Source organism: Colias croceus, chromosome 3, assembly GCF_905220415.1.
Source record: "Colias croceus chromosome 3, ilColCroc2.1".
Lineage (NCBI taxonomy): Eukaryota > Metazoa > Arthropoda > Insecta > Lepidoptera > Pieridae > Colias > Colias croceus.
The window spans coordinates 7436023-7457122 of NC_059539.1; the positions used below are offsets into that span (position 1 = coordinate 7436023).

At 33.7% G+C, this 21100-nt stretch overlaps 2 protein-coding genes across 5 annotated transcripts; both read left to right on the forward strand.

Moving 5' to 3' along the window:
- The first annotated feature begins 372 nt into the window (after positions 1 to 372).
- LOC123705867 (cysteine-rich venom protein LEI1-like) lies at positions 373 to 9301 on the forward strand. Of its 2 annotated transcripts, XM_045654930.1 has the most exons (7): positions 373 to 597; positions 1159 to 1220; positions 2019 to 2134; positions 2385 to 2518; positions 2764 to 2909; positions 4410 to 4604; positions 8936 to 9301. In XM_045654930.1, the coding sequence occupies exons 3-7, from the start codon at positions 2047 to 2049 to the stop codon at positions 9162 to 9164; spliced, it is 792 nt and encodes a 263-aa protein (XP_045510886.1). In that variant the 5' UTR covers positions 373 to 597; positions 1159 to 1220; positions 2019 to 2046; the 3' UTR covers positions 9165 to 9301. The 2 variants fall into 2 exon arrangements, with proteins under 2 accessions (XP_045510886.1, XP_045510885.1); XM_045654929.1 differs by lacking the exon at positions 1159 to 1220.
- A 245-nt stretch (positions 9302 to 9546) lies between these two features.
- On the forward strand, positions 9547 to 20949 carry LOC123705868 (protein phosphatase PHLPP-like protein). Of its 3 annotated transcripts, none has more exons than XM_045654932.1 (7): positions 9547 to 10473; positions 10559 to 10749; positions 12591 to 12829; positions 16577 to 16688; positions 17216 to 17332; positions 17979 to 18132; positions 18535 to 20949. In XM_045654932.1, the coding sequence occupies exons 1-7, from the start codon at positions 9843 to 9845 to the stop codon at positions 20883 to 20885; spliced, it is 3795 nt and encodes a 1264-aa protein (XP_045510888.1). In that variant the 5' UTR covers positions 9547 to 9842; the 3' UTR covers positions 20886 to 20949. The 3 variants fall into 3 exon arrangements, with proteins under 3 accessions (XP_045510888.1, XP_045510889.1, XP_045510890.1); XM_045654933.1 differs by having other exon boundaries at positions 9547 to 10386; XM_045654934.1 differs by lacking the exons at positions 9547 to 10473; positions 10559 to 10749 and adding an exon at positions 11609 to 12191.
- The last annotated feature ends 151 nt before the right edge of the window (positions 20950 to 21100 follow it).

Here is a 21100-nt window from a genome sequence, read left to right on the forward strand (position 1 = left end):
AAATGATTTACAGCGTGAGAATATCAATTTGCGCATAGGTACTATTTTTGGCAAAGAATCTTTACTAAATTCTCGTGCAAATGCTACATATGTGTCGTCTAAGTGTTGTTTATCGATGCGTACATTAGTTTCGGTTGGACTAATCAACGTAATGAGAAAATAATAAGGTGGCACCCATTTAATTGAATGTTAAATTTCCTGTAGCGCGCAAAGTTCATTTTTATTTTCAGGTAGTTAAAAGAACGTCATTTGTGTTTCTAATGGTTTTTATTTATAATTAATTATATTGTTAAGCGCATTCTATGCGGTATAGGTATTTAAGAAAAAAATTACGTGAATTATAATTTAGCGGATAGTCAATGAGTGGTCACTCGTCGTTTGCCCATTTATTTCAATTCCTACTCTCGCGAGACATGGCCGGCACCGAGTCTAATTCTTAAATGATTAAATTTATACTACGCGTAATAATATTATATTGGTGTATTGTTTACACATATGTAACATTTTTTAATAAAAATGATTCTGTGAAAACAATTGTATAAAAGTGCGTTATTTTTATTGTTTTGATAAACCGCTGCAACTACATTTGTTTTAAAGGTAAGTACCATTTTTTTCATAGGTAATTAATTAATTTGGCATAAATGTTTCTTTTCCATTACCTTATTAATTAAATTAAAATAAGATAGGTATACACATTCCAGCTATTATAAAATTAGCAGCTGAAGAAAATTTTGCTGCTTTTTTATTTACCCAATTAAATTAAAATAACATATTTGTGTGCCCATAGCCTTAAAAATATTTCATGCATAAATATTTTAGAATTATCGATTTCTCAGGGAATTTAGTGTGAAGTTGTTAAAAATATCTACTTGGGTATTTAGGTACCTTTTCTTAAAGCGAGATGTTTGTGTCATGGAGCTTTTTATTCATTAATAAATAATTATACCTACCTACTTTTATGGTTAATTATTTGGTATGAATCGTTACATTAATTAGTAATTAAATACCTATATTATCTATAATTGTTTTTATCAATATACCTACCTGTGCTATTGTGAATAACAACATACTGTGTAAATATTATCCTAACTAATAATACGACCATGTTTGATACTGAACTAATGTTTACCTTTACTCAAGAATAAAAGAGTGCTTTTTGTATATTTGCGTAAACCAGCTGCAATAAAGCCCCTTTACATATCAATTTTATTCAAAGGAAGGTAAGTTATTTTACCTATTTTCTTCCATTACGTAGGTACTTAACTATGTTTATATTATTATTTTTTGCATACCTTAAAATTCAATAGAGTTGTTAGTCTAGAAAATTGCTTAATCTTTAAGCATTTTTTTTAAATAAATGTCCACTAGGTACTCATAAGGTACTCATTTAAATTCTGAAGCGTGTTGGCATAGAATACCTACATAATAGTGATAGAGCCCGCGTACCTATATCTCCCATAAGCCATAGCGGTAGTTACCTACTTCTGAAGGTATTCGATTATGATGAAGTTAAAAAAAAAACGTATAAAAAAATAAGAATACCTATAGAGCAGATTTAATGTAGTTACTTACCTTTGTCGGTTTAAATTCATGATTTATCTTCTAGTAGTTATTTCTTCTAACAAAGTTATTAGCTTGTTATTAGACATAATTTTGGTTTATTTAAATTGTGGGTAGGTAATAAATAAAAATTGAGATATGGGCGCTCATCAGATCAATACAGTGATGTGCATAAATACAGGTAAAATAGTTTGACACATTGACAAATGAGGTCCTTTACACTTGGAGGAAAGTTGTAAGACCCCGAGCATTATCATACTCCGCCTTGAAGATATCTTGCATTCGTAAAGAATAGTAAATACTTAGGTTCAATTGTATTTTACCTCTGTTAATGTCCATATCTGCACCTCAATCTAGAATGAATATCAAAACTTTTATTTTACAATTTAAAAATATTAAAGCAACATGTAGTTACTTAATAAGAAAATATAAACTCTCAAATATAAATATTGTTTCAGCAAGCATAACATCAGAAGTAGATTAAACATGATTGCTAGGAAATTACTATGGATAAATATCTTTGTAATATTTAACTCCATCGTATTGCAAAGCGTCAGGACGTGGACGGATCAACGTAAGTAATTTTTTTTACAATTTGATGGTGCAAGGGTTTAAGAAATTTAGTAAAACTGTAAAAGTACCTTTTACAAGATCGAGCATTTCGCCTATACCTAGGTAAGTTTATCAGAGCATTTTTTATCGATAACTGAACTACCCTCAGCCTAAACTTACCTGAATGAAAAAAAAAATTATAATAAACTAGGTAGTTAATGTGTTTTTTTAGAAATTATAAAATGCGATTGAAATGATCATTCAAATTTCAGAACTATTTCCGTCAAGCAAAATACCAGAAGATGGATTGAGTCCTCGCCGTTCTGTTGTTCGAAGAAAAATAGTGCTCTATCATAACTTCTTTCGAACAAAAGTAAGGCCGACAGCATCTAATATGCTTTTAATGGTAAGTGTATTTATCTTGTTATTATTACTCTAATATAATTTTGATTGACTACATCGTATGAATAAGTCATTTCCCGTCGTGTATGTCTTTCTGTCCCGATGTATAGGTATGCTTAGATCTTAGAGAATAGGTATGCTACATATTTTGATGCGTTTTTTTCTTTTGTTAATTTTTATATAATACGGGAGCAGCTACGACTGAAGTTCATTACCTGATATATATAAATAATAAAATCATTTTTACAGTCGTGGCACCCCCTGGCAGCCCGTCAAGCTCAGAACTACGCTGAACGCTGTGTATTCCTGCAACACAACGACGCCTCAGAGAATACTGTCCCATATTTAGGTTCTTGCGGACAGAACCTTTTTGTAGCATCACAAAAGACTCCGTGGTACGTAAATTCAATTAGGAACCTAATATGTAATTTTAATGCAATTAGATCTCGTTTAACAGAGCTCAGAATTTTTTTAATTGTCAAATACCGAGATTTATTGAAATAAAGATACACATCTGAAAACGCAATTAGCGGGATCATACAAATAAGATATTTCATTTTATGTATTAAAATTGCTTAAATTGTGTACAATTATAAAGCTATATAACTACGCTAAGGTTGTAATAAAATCACTTTAATTATAACACTTCCTTGCATGTCAGGGTCTTAGTTTTTTGCAGTCACACAAATAAGATAATGAGTGATTTGTTGTCTTATGGTCGAATAAGATGGTATGCGCTTACATTTTTTGCTGAATTGGTTTGTTTCCTCATCCGTTCGTTATACAATGTATGCTGCCTTAAAGTCACGATCTTAACCTCCACATTGTCAGATAATAGGAAATTCGTGAACATCTAATTACAGATTTCACAGACTGACATGGTATATAATGACGCCCTTTGTGTCTAAGCTTGAAATTTATACTTGAAAATGCTTAATTATGTGATATTGAGCACGCAAACCAGTAGTGTAGATCTCTTTAAAACGAACAGTTATATGTCATATCATTTAACTGCTTGTATTAAATTAAACCAGGTGAGTAATATGTTATGCCAATTTTGGTATTTAGGTAACAGATTTAGGTACGTTACGCATGTCGTAGTGAATTTGTATCGCTATGAAACAGATGAAGGTGGTAAGGTAATGTATCCTTAGTACTATTTGCTTGATATTGTGGTTGATTGTAACTGTAGATGCAGTCTGTGCTGAAATCATGGTCAGTAAGTTACTCTATCTTGTACGTATATTGATATATTATATCCTTATAATACTCCTGCATCGAACCTTTATATTATAAGCGCGCCTCCATTGTCGCAATACGCGGAATTGAAATAAAATATTCACATTGTTGCAGCACGAAACTATTGTCTGGGAATGTTTTGTAAACAATAAGATATTTTACAATTGATTATGTCAAGATCAGTAAATGTACTGTTTCCTAACAGTCTGTTACATTTTGGTCATCGGGCGGACAGAAATATTTTTAATTACTTACTTATATTATTAAGCTATTGCATAGCTTCTATTTTAATGGTTCTAACGAAAAATTCTTATTAAGAAAGAATGTAAAAGCAAAAAGACACCCTTAAATATTTTGACAAAATTAATAAGGAAAATTAAATGGTAAGGTATTATGGAAAATAACTGGTAGTTTCTTAGTTTCAACCCCTTTCTGGTTTTTTTAGTACATACTTGTCACTTGGCCATGCTGACTCATTATAAACATAAATGCATTTGACGCCTATTTAAACCTTTCATTATACATAAAATAAAGCCAACATGTAAAACAAATTCTTATACATTTATAACATTTTCTTTACAACGTCTTTCGCTGTATCGACTAAATCAATGCTGAACCAATTCGACATGATACTATAATAACTAACCTCTTTTCAGGTTTTTCGCAATCAAGACATGGTTCCTAGAATATCAAAATTTCACATATGGAGCACCAGTGCGGAATCTCAAAGCAGTTGGGCATTACACCCAAATGGTTTGGGCGACTAGTCACAAAGTTGGTTGTGGCGTCGCACACTGCCCTGGAGGACCTTGGGGCCATTTCTATAACTACGTGTGTCATTATTGCCCAGCGTAAGTTTTTCTTAAACATGTCCTATTATTAAATGGATAAATCAACACTTATAGATGTAATTTTCATGTATTTACCTAAATTAAAAACATGATATTTAAACATTCACTCAAATTAATACTCAAATAGAAGAAACAACGCAAAAAAATAGAATATATTATATAATAATAAAGTATACTTATATTCTCGTTAGGAGTTACACAGATTTTCAGAGTATGAAATAACATATTATGTTAGGTACATTACGTTTAAAAAGTTAAAGAATTTTATAAAACGTGAATTTACTTTTTAAGAATTGAGCTTTGGTGAATAATATCTAATTGTATTTGAACTTTTACTTAAATGAGTAATTGTGGTTTGAATGTCTTATGAGTCGTTATGTGGTCAACGCCTATAAATATAAAACTATTGGTTACATTGTTTCTTGCCGTAAGGTAACTACAGTGCCGTCTTTACCATAGGGGCACAGGGGGCCAGTGCCCAGGGCCCCCCATCGTCAGGGGGCCCCCCTGGAGGAGATATAGGACTGACAATTTTTCTCACATAAATCTCAAAATATTTTATTAAAAAGCAATACAGCTTTTTAATGCCAGAACGTCAGATCATTTTCAGATTTATTCGAATCAAAACATCTATGTTATTACATGGAATAATTCGAGTGATTCGAACACCATTATAATTAACTTATCAGACATTTACTCGAATTATTTATTTACTTATTAACGTAATATAATATATTTTTACTTGAATTATTTTGAGATTTATGTAAATTACTAACAAGTCTAAGTTTACAGAATAGCATACAAGGGCGTTGTGACAAAACTTTAATCTCTGGGCCTCTAGACAAGTGGCAGAAACGCTAGAGAATAGAATCCACTATTGATACTAATTGATATAAGCTTATGACGTTTTGCTAATGTTTCGGTCACACTACCAAGGACAACGACGACCACGACCAAAATTCCCATCCAGCCGAAATTTGGTGAAATTATTAAAAACACAATCTATACTATGTTTTTTTGTTTGAACGCGCTAATCTCGGGAACTACTGGTCCGATTTGAAAAATTATTTCGGTGCTAAATAGCCCACTTCTATGGCAAGATTATAAGATACCAAAATCGTTGAATTACTCCATGACGTTACGGTATTGTTATGATGCGACCTTGAAATTTTACTCTCAACGCGCCTAAAGAAGTTTCACTTCAAAAATATTATATTAAAATTTCCCGACCTTCTGTTACTACGAAAAAATTTTTTCCTAAAAGTCAAAATAGGTTTTTCGTGATTTTTACCGAAACGGTAAGTTTTATCATATAACCACTTTTACCCAAATTGTAGATCATAAAATTATCTATACAAAAGAATCAATACATTATTTTCCTAAGATGTAGCTTCCTACCATTTTCTAAGATATAACGATTTATAAACTCATCCCATCCTTATAATATGCACACGTTTCTTAAATCACTTCACACCTAAATGATTTTATGATTCAGTATAAATCGCGAAATCACCTATTTTTTTATTTATTTATAACCTGGACTGGAATATGTTTTTTAATTCACGTACCGGAATGACAGTTAATTTTGAATTTTATTTTTAGTAATCCTTATTCCTTTGAACAATTTTACTAATTTTCTGCTGGATATGAAATTTTGTAGTTTTAAAGGTCCTAGAATTTAGTGAACTCTGTTCACACCGGACCATTTCTATACGAATAGATGACAAGCGTTTTGACTTTTGCCATTTGCCTAGGCTTTGAATAAATTATGTTAATAACGCACGCAATAATTTTGATCAATATGAAACGGCTACGAAAGAAAAAATCCAGATGCAAATTAAACAGATAAATTTGAATGAGAGAAAGGTATAAATTTATAAAGAATAGAAAAAATTCGATCACGAGGCGGGACTCGAACCCGCATCCTTCGCGCCATTCCGGGGCGGATGCTTGACCAACTCAGCCACTCGTGACCCGCCGGAGCAATCGAATTTATTCTATTCCTTCAGTTTTATGTGTCTTAAGGGACACACCGCACGCCATCTATTGAGATGATTTAACAACCATCTCAACCAATATGAAGCACTTTTCAGTGAATACAATATTGTAACGATGGAACACGACCTTTTTTGTTGAATTTATATTTTATTTATAAAGCATTTGAGTGCCATAAAACCTAAAATATAAATTCAAAGAGAAAGGTAATTTGAAAAAGTAATTCATAAAATATTTCTTAATTAAATTTAATTAAAGTCAACTTTGGAGCGCCATTACAACAGCAGCATCATCATCATCATCATCATCATCAGCCCATATACGTTCCCACTGCTGGGACTCGGGCCTCCTATGAGGGTACAGGCCATAATCCACCACGCTGGCCAAGTGCGTGTTGGCGGATGACACATGTCGTCGAACTTTTTAATTCTTCGACATGTCGGTTTCCTCACGATGTTTTCCTTCACCGTTCGAGCAGTGGTGATGTTACAAAATGCGCAGATTAATTGAAAAATCAATTTATTTCTTGCACGCTCGCCTGGTCTCGAACCCCGGACTTATCGATTCGAAGTCCGAGGTCTCACCACTGAGCCACCACTGCTCTACAACATGCTCTACAACAACAGTAGCGTTTCAAATGAATTATATAAAAAAAAATAAGGAAAAAAAGTTTCCTCAAAAGACCATATTATAATACAAGATTGGTCAGAAGTAACTTTTTTGTAAAATGTATAAAAAAATGGAGCAAAAATTTTACATAGAAATTTTCTTTAAGTTTTCTTATTACTTCTTTAAGTTTCGATTTAGGGCAAAAACATATATAATTGTGGGAAAAAATTTGCGTACCTAGTTTGATTTCTTTATATTTCAAAGGGCCCCCAATTCTTGTGTGCCCAAGGGCCCCGGCATAGTCTAAGACGGCCCTGGGTAACTACTACTATATTAATTATAATATTAGGTACCTATAGAGCACTTTGGAATGCTACCTTAAGATAGAATTCATTTTATTCGCAAGAAGTTATCATATACATGGTGGATATTTTCTATGGGCTTAAATACTGGAGTTAGCAAATATACGTATAACTTCTGCCACGTTATTGCTTTGATTGTTTATCAGGCGTTTAATTTTACGACTACATATTGGAGTTTGATTTATTATGTCTACTTAGACGAGATTATTTTAAAGGTCTCTTTCGCTCATGTACCTACATCGAAGTTTTTTTCATCTTTTGCTAAAATACTGTATTTTTCCATAACCAGACTACCTAGTGTATATGCTTGTTTGAATTTTAATGGTTTTTTAGCATAATGATAGATCTATATACAATGCTGCGTTTTTATGGCATCTTAGCATGGAATATTAATTCTTCAAATGCAAATAGTAATAATTATTATTAGTATTAAACTTAGTTATTCTATATGCGTTGTCTTCAATATGTCTCGAGTAGATACCTGTTTCGCGAGTACGGTTCGAAGTTAGCAAATACTTACAATAAAGTATATTTAAATTCAATTTACCTACTGGCATGCCGTGACTACGTATTCACTTGGACACTTTAACTAAATAAATATCAATAATGCATTTGTAAAGCATAAAGCAAATTGTGCATTAAATAATATTACTAACAGATATAATCCTTAACATCTCGTTTATGTGCTTTAATTTGCTATGAACCTGAGGCATTCAGATGGAATCTTAGTAACTGTGAAACATTTATTAAGATAATGGTTTGCGAGAAAATCTTTACGACTGTTATTCAAGTCACGATGTCAATAAACGATTGCAAAGCAGATGTGATGTGATGTATGTCGTTAGCAAACTAACTTTGTCCTAAATCTCTAACGATATGCGAAATTGATGTAGGTACTTGTATGTGAATATAGTACAGCTACATGCACTTTCTTCGTTAGGGTTAAATGAGGATGAAAATTGGCGAACAATTCAATACATGTTATTTCTGAATCTACCAATAAGGTAGAGTTTTGATTAATGATTTTTCTTTTGCGGTATAATTTAACGTATGGCAAGCCTTTATTCCGGCTCAACCAGCACACATGGCACAGTCATTACATTAATAGGATTTAGAACAAGCCAAACTGGGAGTTGCGGATTGTATTTAGGTACTAACTACTACTGCTGATTCAAAATTATGAACATGGTGTAAATTGTGTTCCTAGTGTTCCTCATGCAACGGTCTCATGGTTTTATTTCTGCGAGTGCAAATACAAGAATATCGTGTAGGTACTTACACCAATTCTGAAAATAAGAACATCCTCAATCATATCATTGTAATTTTTTTTGCTGAAATGATTTCTTACAAAACAATTTTTTACAGTGGCAACGTTAACACAATTATACAGTACCCCTACAAAGTCGGTAAGCCGTGCGAAGACTGTCCAGAAAGCTGTGTATCAGATGCTCTTTGCACTAACTCCTGCCCTGTCAAAGATTATTTCTCAAATTGTAGAGAACTCGTCGGAATCGCTGGCGTATGCCAACAGGGCACCTGCAATGCTACATGCACTTGTGGCAATACAAGACTATATAGGAATCACCCTTGGTAAACTACCATTAAACTGAATACCAGCATTAGTGATAAGTTCAACTATTCGTTAGCTTTAAGATCCAATGTACAAACTTATTTTTAGGTATAATGATTATTGATTATTGTTTGAATATTTAATAAATATATTTTATTTCATATCGTCTTTTAGTGGTTTTCTATTTTTCAATTTTACCCATGTACCATGTCATTGTAATTATCGTTTCACCCTTTCCAGTTTCTAAAACCTTTTTAATGATTATTAACATTAATTAAGCAAGTATTGCCTTTAACTTCGAGTGGTTATGATCAATTTTTTGGATAGATTATAAATGTATCTTTATATTCAAGATTTCGCGAAAACATTACATCATTATACTTTTAAAAGCGAACCGTTACATTTCTTCAGTGACGCAACATACAGTCCTGTATAAAAAAACAAAGGGATCATGGTCCTCGTACTAAACAGGTGAGTCAGCAGGTGGGGTGTCTGCCGACGCGGAACCAACACTGCTTACTTCACCTTAATTCCCGTCCCATTTCACTATTGTCATATGTGTTTAAATACGTTATATTAGAACACATTTTTCTTCAAAAAAGATGAACAACCGTTTACTTAAAGTGCTAGCACGAATTACTTGCTATTCGATCTGCATGGTTGAATTATTTTGCATACAGTATTCCCGAGTGACCGAACAACATGTTTCCCACCCCCACCTTGCTCGACCTAATTATAATGCAGCGGCGGACTCCGGTCTACGGGCCGACATTACGGCAGTGGCCTCCGCGCTTCACGTCCATCTGCCGCGCCATGGTCTGCGACGATGGGCTTCACGGCTCATCGCCCGCACTCCCGCGCAAGTCGCTTCGGAGACTTGCATCCACGAGGGGTTTCAAAACACACTCGGACTATACCTGGATACGCGTATTTGAGGGTCTCGAACCGTTCGCAGTAGACGCTCCAAGCAAATTAGTGAGAGTGTCTACCAATACCAGTGTGGAAGAAGTTAATAAGAAACTGGGCTTTAGTGAAGAATTAACGCTGTGGTTACAAATTGGTGGTGAAAAGTCGAAACGTCTAGAATTAAACGAGTGTCCATTAAAAATTCAAGAAGAGTTTCTAAAAAAGCTTGGATGGAGTTCAGAAGCACGTCGGTTACGGTTTGCAGTAGACCCTGAAATGAGACATAGCATGCGTTGGTGTGCCGGTCCAGCCTCTCGATCAAGTGGAATGTTTCAATCTGGTACAGTGCATGTTCTTAAAGGTCACGTATTTCCACAATGGAAACCACGTCCTGCGCAAATAGTTGGATCGCAACTGCATATTTTTGGTTAGTATTATGGCTCTTCTATCTCTACCCAACTATAGGACTTGGTTCTTGTTGGAAGAGTAACTAAAATTCTGTTTATTTTTAGGGACGTCATGGGAAATGATCGAATTGAGTGGTGGCAGCATCGAATTTTGCCATCCTAAAGCACAGAGATTAGTTATATGCATTAAGCCTCGTTGCCAAGGGAGCAACTTGGTTGATGGAGGAACAAATCATCTGTTTCTCGGGTTTAGCACCGTATGGGAAAGAAATATGTGGTTCTGCTGGTTAAAAGAGGTATGTACCCTACCAAAATATAGCTTTAGTTATCCGTATCGAGATCCTTCATGAATTTAAAAAGTAGCACATGTGTTATCACACATTTATTTATCGCCTAATTCATTCGTGGTCTATAAAAGCAAACTTTCATTAAACAAAAGAAGGGGAAAGGTGCATAATAAGTCACTACTCTCACTAATCTTATGTAACATAATATATAAACTTAATACATATATTTCAAACATTAACCGTACGTAACAATCCAAAATAATAACACTTGGATATAGAACTGAATGCTTTAATCATATAAACGTGTAAGTAATTATTTCAAAAAGTTTTTATAACAGATAATAACTATATAATAACACTATACTAAGCTTTCATATATTAGAATTGGTTTCAATTTGAAAGCCAACAAGCAGTGCTCTAGATAGGAACGTTTATTTCAATTATTTGCATTTCATTTCGGTCACGTTGTGGGGTAGGAGTGGATGATTGGGAATTTGATTCCGGTACACTTCTCAAACTAACGAACCGTCCGCATCGTTTACAAATTACCTACCTACTAGAAATCTTTTCAGTTACCGACTTTTTGACATTTCAATGTTTATTTTCATAGGGCTGTGCATATGAGATTTTGTTATTTACTTATTTACAAACATATATTTTTCTTTTCATAATTTAATTCTTAGTGCTTTTATATATGCGATTTTGAATAAAAAAATGATTTGCCAAACTTTGAAAGGAGATTTTAGTGTTTACGCCAGAAACAATAGATATAACCATACGAACAACCTATCAGAGTGAGTTGATCTCATCCGATCCCGACATCCGAAAATGAAAAATAAAATTTAACAAACTTGAAAATGATTTATGAGTCGTCACGAATCTCGATACATAAAACATTGCGTGCGCATTACCCTGTAAGAAATGTCACGCTCGAAATAAAGAACACAGTAAGCGGAGCAGGCGCCGCACACCGAGAGCAGTCAAAACGGTCCTTAGCATTTACTAGACGTGCTTTATTCTATCGGCGAATCGAATCGCGTATTCCTCACACAAAAAATTCACACCGTGCAAAAAATACACCGCTGAAGCGATTCTCACTTGTACAAAAAGTCAAATATAGAATGTCCGAAGAACTGCACAAGGCCACTCATAAGTCACATAACAAGCAAGCACAGCCGTGACCGGAATAACAAAAACGGATAGGAGTTATTAGATAGTCTTTGGGAATAACAATGGTTTTGAGTTCGACGGCCTCAATGTATTTACGCTTAAAGCTGTATAATCTAACCACAAATGCGGCTGTATTGTAAAACTTTAATTTCGCCCATATCATTATCAAAATGATAGTCGAAGAAGAAGAATTTGATAGTTTGGATGTGTTCTGTCAACAAAGTGAAGATGTTTTCTTGGATAGCTTGGAACCTTCTATTTACAAGGAGAAGTATAACTCGGTGCGTGAAACAGTTTACTAACGAAACCGAATACATGAATATTATTCACAATGTGTTTAATTCATTAGCATAGTAAATTGGTGCACATTAAACGGATGCAACAGTTGATAACACTTCACTTCATACATGAATTCGGTCAATACTATTTACACTCATTTGTCTCAACTGCATACATAAAAACTCCCATTCTGGTAGTTATTAAAGTTAAAACAAGTACTTATTACTATTTTATTACGAGTGGTAAATGGTAACTATGTTGTGACGATTCATAAGTGCTTCTAGAAGTAAGTTAGCCTATGCTTTCTTGCTTTTAGAATAAGTGCTTCTAATTGAATGAATAAATGATTGAGTTTGTGCTGAACAAGTCCTTTTAACTAAACATTACAAAACGTTTCACAGGCTACCCAAAGCACGCAACCTCCAAATGTATTGGATCTCAGTGGTGGAGGCAAATCCTGCCTGGGACGGGCTCTAGCGCAGCACAGCTCTGAGGGATTTGCCCTTCGAGTTCTGCGCATGCGCGGGAACAGCTTGCACAGCCTGCCTCCACAGACATGCTCGCTCCAGGCACTAACACATCTTGATATAAGTGATAACAAGATTACAGAGTTACCCAATGAAATATGTCGACTTTCACAGTAAGTTTTTACTTTTTGTATTTTCTTGTTTCATAGTTTAATTAAAACAATGAGTAAATTGATCGATTTTCATGATTTTTATTCGGAAGAATTGAGAATAAATCGTAAGAAAAAATTTATAGTAAAAATTTATATCTATAGTTATCATAATCTAATTTTATTTAAAAACCTGTGAGATTTAAGCAGCTGCAGCGGTAAAATTGTTAATGTAAGACTAAAATAATCTAAAAGTAAATTATCACTACAACACAATTTATCATAAAAGCGAACACTATTGATTTATTATACACATGGAGTATTCTAGTAGACGGTAACATACTCCGTACATAGCTATTATGTATTCTGTTCCTTAACGCTCGGCCAGCAGACCGTAGCACTTACCTCTCGTGGCAATCTGTGTGTTCGAACGTTCTTATAAATGCAGAATTGAATGGTATCTATTCCATTGATGAGCACAATAAGGGAACGGAACTACGAGTACCTTTTAAACACATATCACTTTCTCTATAGATATTATACATTGAAATGAAGATGGCCGTGGTGTAAAACCTTTCAAAGCCCTTACCTGTGCTAGAATATTATATGAGCTAGTGAAAATTTTCTATTTAAGTAGGTACTTTAAGACTGATACAATTTTGCTTCCTATGGTCATGTTAGTAGGTGTAAAGACATGTAGAAGAGGTTGATAAGTATTAATTTTATAATTTGATCCTACATAATAGCCCTCTTATCCAAACTTTGTGCAAAACTCCAACGTACTGTTTCAAAATTGGGATCTCAAGGTTTATAGGTCAGTATCATAATCGTTCGTAATCTTACATCACTTACATTAAACGCTTGTGAGATGCTAATTGACGGCACGATTTCCGTTGTGTGCCAATTTTTTTATATGAGCGCCCGTGCGTCGGGGACTAGGCTATCTACATCAATGCAGCCAACCGTAGAGTTACGTTCACTTGCCGTCGCAACCCTCCTTATTGATGTCCTTGTTTACGTTTGAAACAGTTATCAGTGGTATCAGCTTGTTTTATTGTTAACTTAGTATGAATAGTTGGATTATCGTTATTAATCGTAGACCAATCTTTGAGAGAGTTGAGTGATGACAATGTACTTATATCAGATGGAACAACTCTCTGTTTTGATGAAATTTTATAAATCCATGTTAAACTAGTGGTCTAAGATTCGCTTGTGCTTATCGCTATAGCCCGTAGTACTCTATAGGTTCTCGTACAATTGAAATAATTTTTGAATAGTAGTTCCTGGGATTAGCGCAATCAAACAATCAAACTCTTCATCTTTTAATTATTAGTATAGACTTAAGATTCAACTTAAAATTACAACTAAATATACCATCCGCAGCCAAGTCTTTTTTTTTATTTTTTCATAATTGTGCACTTATAAATAAACATTAATCATTAACAAAGAACTTCCGCAATGATTATTTCTAGAAACGCAATTTAAAACATTTGTAAAACATAAATTAAATTAGTTAAGTATTTAAATAAAAAATTAGATGTATAACTATTATCCTAAAAAAATTATGCACAGTGCTGAAGGAAAGAAGATGCAATTCTTAGTCCTTTTTCATATTTTCTATTCTTCTATCGTGTCAACGATAATATTTTTTTTAATTTGTTGAAACTGACGCGACGCGGACGGTGTGAAATATGGTGGTTTGAGAAACTATAATGAGATAATTTTCCGAAAGACTCAAACCACTCGGTCTGAAACTTTGAACATGTGTAGATATTCCATGTAAACTATTAGGGTATACATTTTATGCATATCCTAATCAATAAAGATGCAACAGAGGGAAGGTAAGAAAATTAACAACTAGAAGTTTTAGCAAACATGCACAGAAAATTAGAGGAACCGGTTGCATAATTAGGGAAACATGATCGATTGCATTGAATCATAGATAAGCAATACTACAATGAGCGTAATGTAACATCGATTGTGTATCCCGGTATTGCGTTTTATTACCAAAGACATGTGGGCAGTGGGGCGGCGCGGCGCACGCGCAAACTGCGGTCAGTCTTGCCGCCTTCTCATATCGTACATACGTAAATAAAGTTCAGTGTTACCTTAATTTGTGAATTTTTATTTTAATCAAAATATATAAGCGTAGTAAAAGTGAAGGTTTTGTGCGTAAAGGTATTTGTATAAATATTCATATTTTGTACTAAATAAGTAATGTCGTTATGTTTATTTATTTGGTGAAATTGTTTTCTTGAATATCATGTCTATTATAATACTTAATTGTGGTTACGTGAGCTTGGTTACGAAAATTGGTTATTTTTCAGAATCTTGAATTATATTATAGTTGTTGTATTTCACTAAGACCCGCATGCGACTTCGCGTAATAGATAGGTAGAGACCCACTTAATATGCCAAATTAAGCCAATATTTAAAGATATAATCTGTGAAAGCTGAATTAAATTAAAGAGAGTAATTTTTTGCGTGAATCATGCACCAATTTCCAGATATATAGGCAGAAAAACATAACATTTACATAGGTACCATGCTCTAATAGAGGGCAATCTCGTGTACAATGAATTGACCCATATTGCCCTAATTATTATATATAGATAACTAGGTATATTATAATATATTGTACACATTCAGTATTTCTTATTTCAAAACGTTTCCTTTCTGATATCAAATTCCACAAATTAGTATCGTGGCATTGATGGTTGGGCAAAGAAATGTTTGAAGGAGATGCATTGTTTATACATATTATAATCTGAGAATATAAAATATTTATGATTACAATAAATTGTTTTTAAACTAATGTCTTTAGACTAGATGTGATTTCAATAGATTATAACAATGGCACGCTTATATAAAATACAATTGTATATAATTCATATAGATCTCGAATGTTGTGAGGTCAATTAAAATCTTAATTTCTTTATTCACGGTTAATGACTTTTTAGACCAAATAAGCATATTGCCACTCTCTGAACGAAAACTGTATTTATTTGTAGGTACTTCGCCATCTTTATTTAATTTGAAACTCGTTTGTGTATTAGGTGAATTATATCGATATGTAATAATAATTATTGCGTAAAGACAAACTTATCCAATTAAAATATAATAATCTACATGCTTATGAACAAAAAATCTTGTCAATTATTTGTAATCAAATCGAGCTATATCGTAATTGGTTTAAATTAACTAATAATTATTTTTATGCATAAATATATTTCGAAATATTATACGTTAATAATACTATACGCAGGTTATCCGGTTTTAAAAAGCAAAAAAGTCTTCCTTTATATGCAAAGTATGAAATTCGATATGAATAACAATCAACATTCGTATTTCGTTGTTACTATAATTATGAAATTAGCATATCGATAACTACACTTTTCAGCTCTATTTAAATTAAGTATAGGTACCGACCTAAGTAGCCTACTATGTAGATAAGTATCATTTCCTATAGGTTAGGTTTAATGTTTGCCTGGCAAAGGTTTAATGTACTGATATGATATAATGTCATTGTCATTGTCCTGATATCTGTACTTTATCGAATACTAGCTACTTGTCCTGACTGCGCCAGATTTGACCCGATATAAAAAGCCTATGTTACTCAGTAAAGCCCACGTAAAGCCCTTTCTAGAGGCAAATATTATAAAGTTGTTTTTGAGTTTATTCGCTACATATACGGAACTCTTTTCCATCTTCATAGTTAAATTGTTTAGTTTTGTACTTAATACATACCTAATGAAGCATTTACCTTTTCAGACTCGAAGAGCTTCAAGCTAGCGACAATGAATTGAAATCTTTAGACTGCGTTCTACGACTTCCCCGATTGAGAATAATTGTTGCTGCACGAAATATGATTACTAATTTTGGGGTAAGATTAAAAATTTAAATTATAGGACTTCCTTATTAGAATTTTATTACATTTTTTATTAAATAATTATTAAAAAATTCGTAAAATTTATTGAACTTAATAGTTAATACAAGTTAATACTTAAAAAAAATTACGCTTGTTCACAATCCATCGAACATTTAAAGTCTAAACTATTGAAACATGTTTGTTGCCTACTATGCTTAGCATGTTTGTTGATTCTTTGTGACTAGAATATCCTGACAGCAGTTGATAGGTGGTATGTGGAATTTGATGAACGCAAAGAGGATGTAATTATTAACGCTATCTCAACTGTTTTGTACATATATTCAATTGTTTTAAAGCTTTAAAATGTTGATTGAAGATTAATCAAAGCGATAATCAGAAATACCTTCAGAATTTCCGTAAAGTTTGAGGTCTTTTGTCTTCCTCAGGGGCGAGGACAGACTAACATTACTTTACTTACAATGTTAAATTGTTACATATTTGTAATTATTTTGTTATTTTAATGTGAATAATGCAATTTTCAGATAAATACTAGATCGAGTCCTGGCGATGAAAATAAATGCGATCACCGAGCACCACTTACAAATGTCGATCTTCGCCATAACAGGCTGAAAGGCAGCGTCATTTTGGGCAATTATGAGGTACGTACCGTAATTTACGTACGTACCTACTTACGTACGTACGTACCTACGTACGTACGTACGTACGTACTTAAATTTATCTATGCAAATAAAAAAATATAAGTACGTATAAAACGTAAATACGTAGCCTTAATTTAATCTATGCGTATTTAATTCATCATCACTACATAGTATAAAACAAAGTCGTTTTCTCTGTCCATATCGGATTTAAGTGCGATTTTTTTTTAATAGATAGAGCGATTCTTGACGGAGGTTTTAGTATGTAAATTTATTATGTTTTAGACAAAGCGGGCGAAGCCGCGGGCGGAAAGCTAGTATCTTATATATTTGACTAATCGTAGCTTTAGATATTTTACGTAAAATGAAACTAACCTACTGAAAAAAAAATATGAAAACGAAAGCATCTAATCTTTATTCTATTTGAAATAAAACAATGTACCTAAATATAAATTATATGTCAAATAAAAAGTTAAAACTAAAGTATATTTTAATAAAATTTTGTAGTCGAGCGGTCAGCGTCTGACGTAATAGTAATTTTTATCCTGTATCAGCCCGCATAATTTTAGATCATTATTAACATTCTTTATTATTTCAACCATACCTGTACTCGATTGATAATAATAGTCAAAAATGTCCTACATTCCAGCATTTGGTGACATTAGATGTGTCGTACAATGCGGTAGAAGTGCTAGTGTTGTCGTCCCTACGCGGGCTCCGGGAACTATACGCGTCTCACAATGCGATACAACACATGGCTCTGCACGGCGCATCACTACGGGTTCTACGAGCGCCATTTAATCGTGAGTTGATATTTTTATAGTGCTAGCTAATAACTAGGTGTTGTCTTTATTTTTTAATTTGGCTTGTTCCTTATAATCAATTAAATATTGGAATTATTCTAAACCTAGTAAATTATGGAAAAATTAATATTTATAAAATTCTACTTACCAAGTATACTTTAAATTGACCTATGCTTTTGAAGCATGGTATTTGTATTATATGTAAATGACCGGTGTGAATTACATACTTAAGTACCTAATATTATATTTTCCCCGTGACTACGCTCGCTGTAAAGTGTTCGAAAGGTCAGGAAAATAATATAATGAATAAATCGCGTTTAAAATCCGTAAAAAGTCTTTAATTTCTAAATTATTGTTAGGTACCTAGATAATTCATTCACTGTTTTGTTTATTCTTTCACAGATTTGGAGAGTTTGACAACAGCTGTCCCACCGATAAACTTAGTAGAAATTGATTTATCTCACAACAGATTAACCTCACTGCCACAATGGCTAAGCGGTTGTTCCGATTTAACAAAACTGTACGCGAGCAACAATAATCTCTCCTCACTTCCTGAACATTTGTTCTGTAGTGAACTATCAAGTCTTAGCCATTTACATTTAGCCCATAATAAAATATCAACCATACCTTCGATGCCCAGGTTAAGATCGCCATTGAAAGAACTACTATTACACGATAATTGTATACAAGCGCTTCCAGAGAACTTTTTCTCAGTTTGTGATCGATTAGCAGTACTAAATCTATCAAATAATAGATTGAGTAGACTGCCACGAATCAGAGGTGTGTCTTCACACTGCCTAGAGAGGCTATATCTAACCGCAAACTGCTTAAATGATGATGCAATCGATGTTATAATCACATTTCGAGGACTGAAAATATTACATATGGCATACAATTGCCTAACGAGTTTGCCGGAAAGCTTTTTCAACTTCTGGCCAGAAATAGAAGAATTTGTTGTATCTGGAAATTCCCTTACAAAACTCCCCGATAGTTTACCTCAGCTAAACAGCATAAGAGTTGTGCGTGCACATTCGAATAGATTACGTTCAGTACCTATGTTTGCGTGCAGTGCTTCCGTAAAAGTCTTAGATTTCGCACACAATGAATTAGATAGTATTGATTTAAGACTCCTTGCACCGAAACAGTTAAAATTCCTAGATATTTCTTGTAACAAGAAACTTCAGGTGGATGCTTCACAGTTTAATGCTTATAAATCCCAACGTCCGTTAAGTTTAGTGGATGTTACAGGACGCAATACCACGGCATGGTCTCAAAAAAGTGCTTATCATGAAGAACTAAATGGTACTACTCCTTGGGTCACAGGATTCTCAGAATGTCCAAATAAGTCTCTTCAGTTATCGTGTGCACAAATAAGGCTGCCATCATTTTGTAATAGAGAAGGATTATTTGCTGTTATAGACGGTGAAAATGATACAGAAGTAACCAAAATACTACAAACTTGTTTACCTGGTTTACTTTTAGAGGAAAAGTCTATTAAAGAAACTGTAAATGAATATATGAAATACGTTGTACTATCTGCTCATAGGGAATTAAAAGAGAAGGGTCAAAGAAAAGGTGCTTGTCTTATAATGTGTCATTTGACGCCAATAAATACTCCTGATAGTGCATTTGGTCATACTGCAAGAACTTATAATATGAAATTGGCAAATGTAGGTGACACAAAAGCTGTCTTAAGTCGAAGAACCGGACCTCTTTCGTTAGGTTCAGAAAATAATAAGCGACTCGGTTATTCAACTCGCTATCCGAACTCAGTTCCGGATCCAGATGTTATACAAACTGTGATAAAGGAAGATGACGAATTTCTTATACTAGCCAATGGAAAGTTTTGGAGTGCTGTTACAGTGGATGCTGCAATTAATGAAGTAAGGGCGGAACGTAATCCTGTTTTAGCAGCAAAAAGATTACAAGATTTAGCTCAAAGCTATGGCACTGAAGATTGCATATCCGTAGTTATTGTTAGATTCGACACAGTGCGCTCGGACGTCGATTTACTTATGAGAGAGTTGCGACAAACAATCAATACAACGAAGCCTGTGTGCCGTTCAGATTGTTGTTGTTCTCGGTTAGAACCGTGTTGTCATTCAATATCTCCACCTAAATCGAACAGTGATCGCTCATCGCCTAGCGGACAAAGTGATAGACCCATTAGCGAAGCAATAAGTCAACAACATTATGCGAGCGTTAGATCTCATGCCAAAGCGACAGACAGAAAACCTCGGGGCGGTGTCGCTAGAGCTATTCGCGTTCGTGTAGAGGAAGATAAAGAGGAAAATAGGAAGCATGAGGAAATACCAAACTCCGAGGAGCAATTTAAGTGTTGGGAATATATGCTTGAACAAAATACACAAATGATATTCGATAAAGAATTAGACAATCTATCTAAAGGAATTAAATCTGTTAACGGCAGTTTGAAAACCGTAAAAGGGTTATCAGGAAGTAGTCCTCAGCTCCACGTAGCTGGCAAGCAATCGAAACTTCCATTCCTCTCAAAACACTTCGGAAGCGCAAGATCTTTTGGTGCTTCTCTGAAACCAGAATTTCGTTTCGGATCTGGTCGAATGCCAAACTGTGGACCAAACGCTGCTTATTTTGGTTCACTTCAACGGCTCATGCCATATCATTTAGAATATGATTTTGCTGTGATACAAGAGAAATCTGCCCAATCTCAGGATTCTTTAGATTTAGAGGGACGAATGCAGCAATATTGGGGCGTAGCCACCACAGAACTCTAGAAATATATTATGTAAATTATATCTTGTTTTTCCTGTAAATAAAACTTGCCTTAATTTAGCACAATATGGTTTATTATTTACATATACATTAATATAACATAAATGATATATCTCTCGACTAGATTCTTTGCACAAAATGTTATATCTATGGACTTACAATAGTGAGCTAGTCTTAGATTTTTTTAATTACATTTTTCTATTTACAATAATTGTGA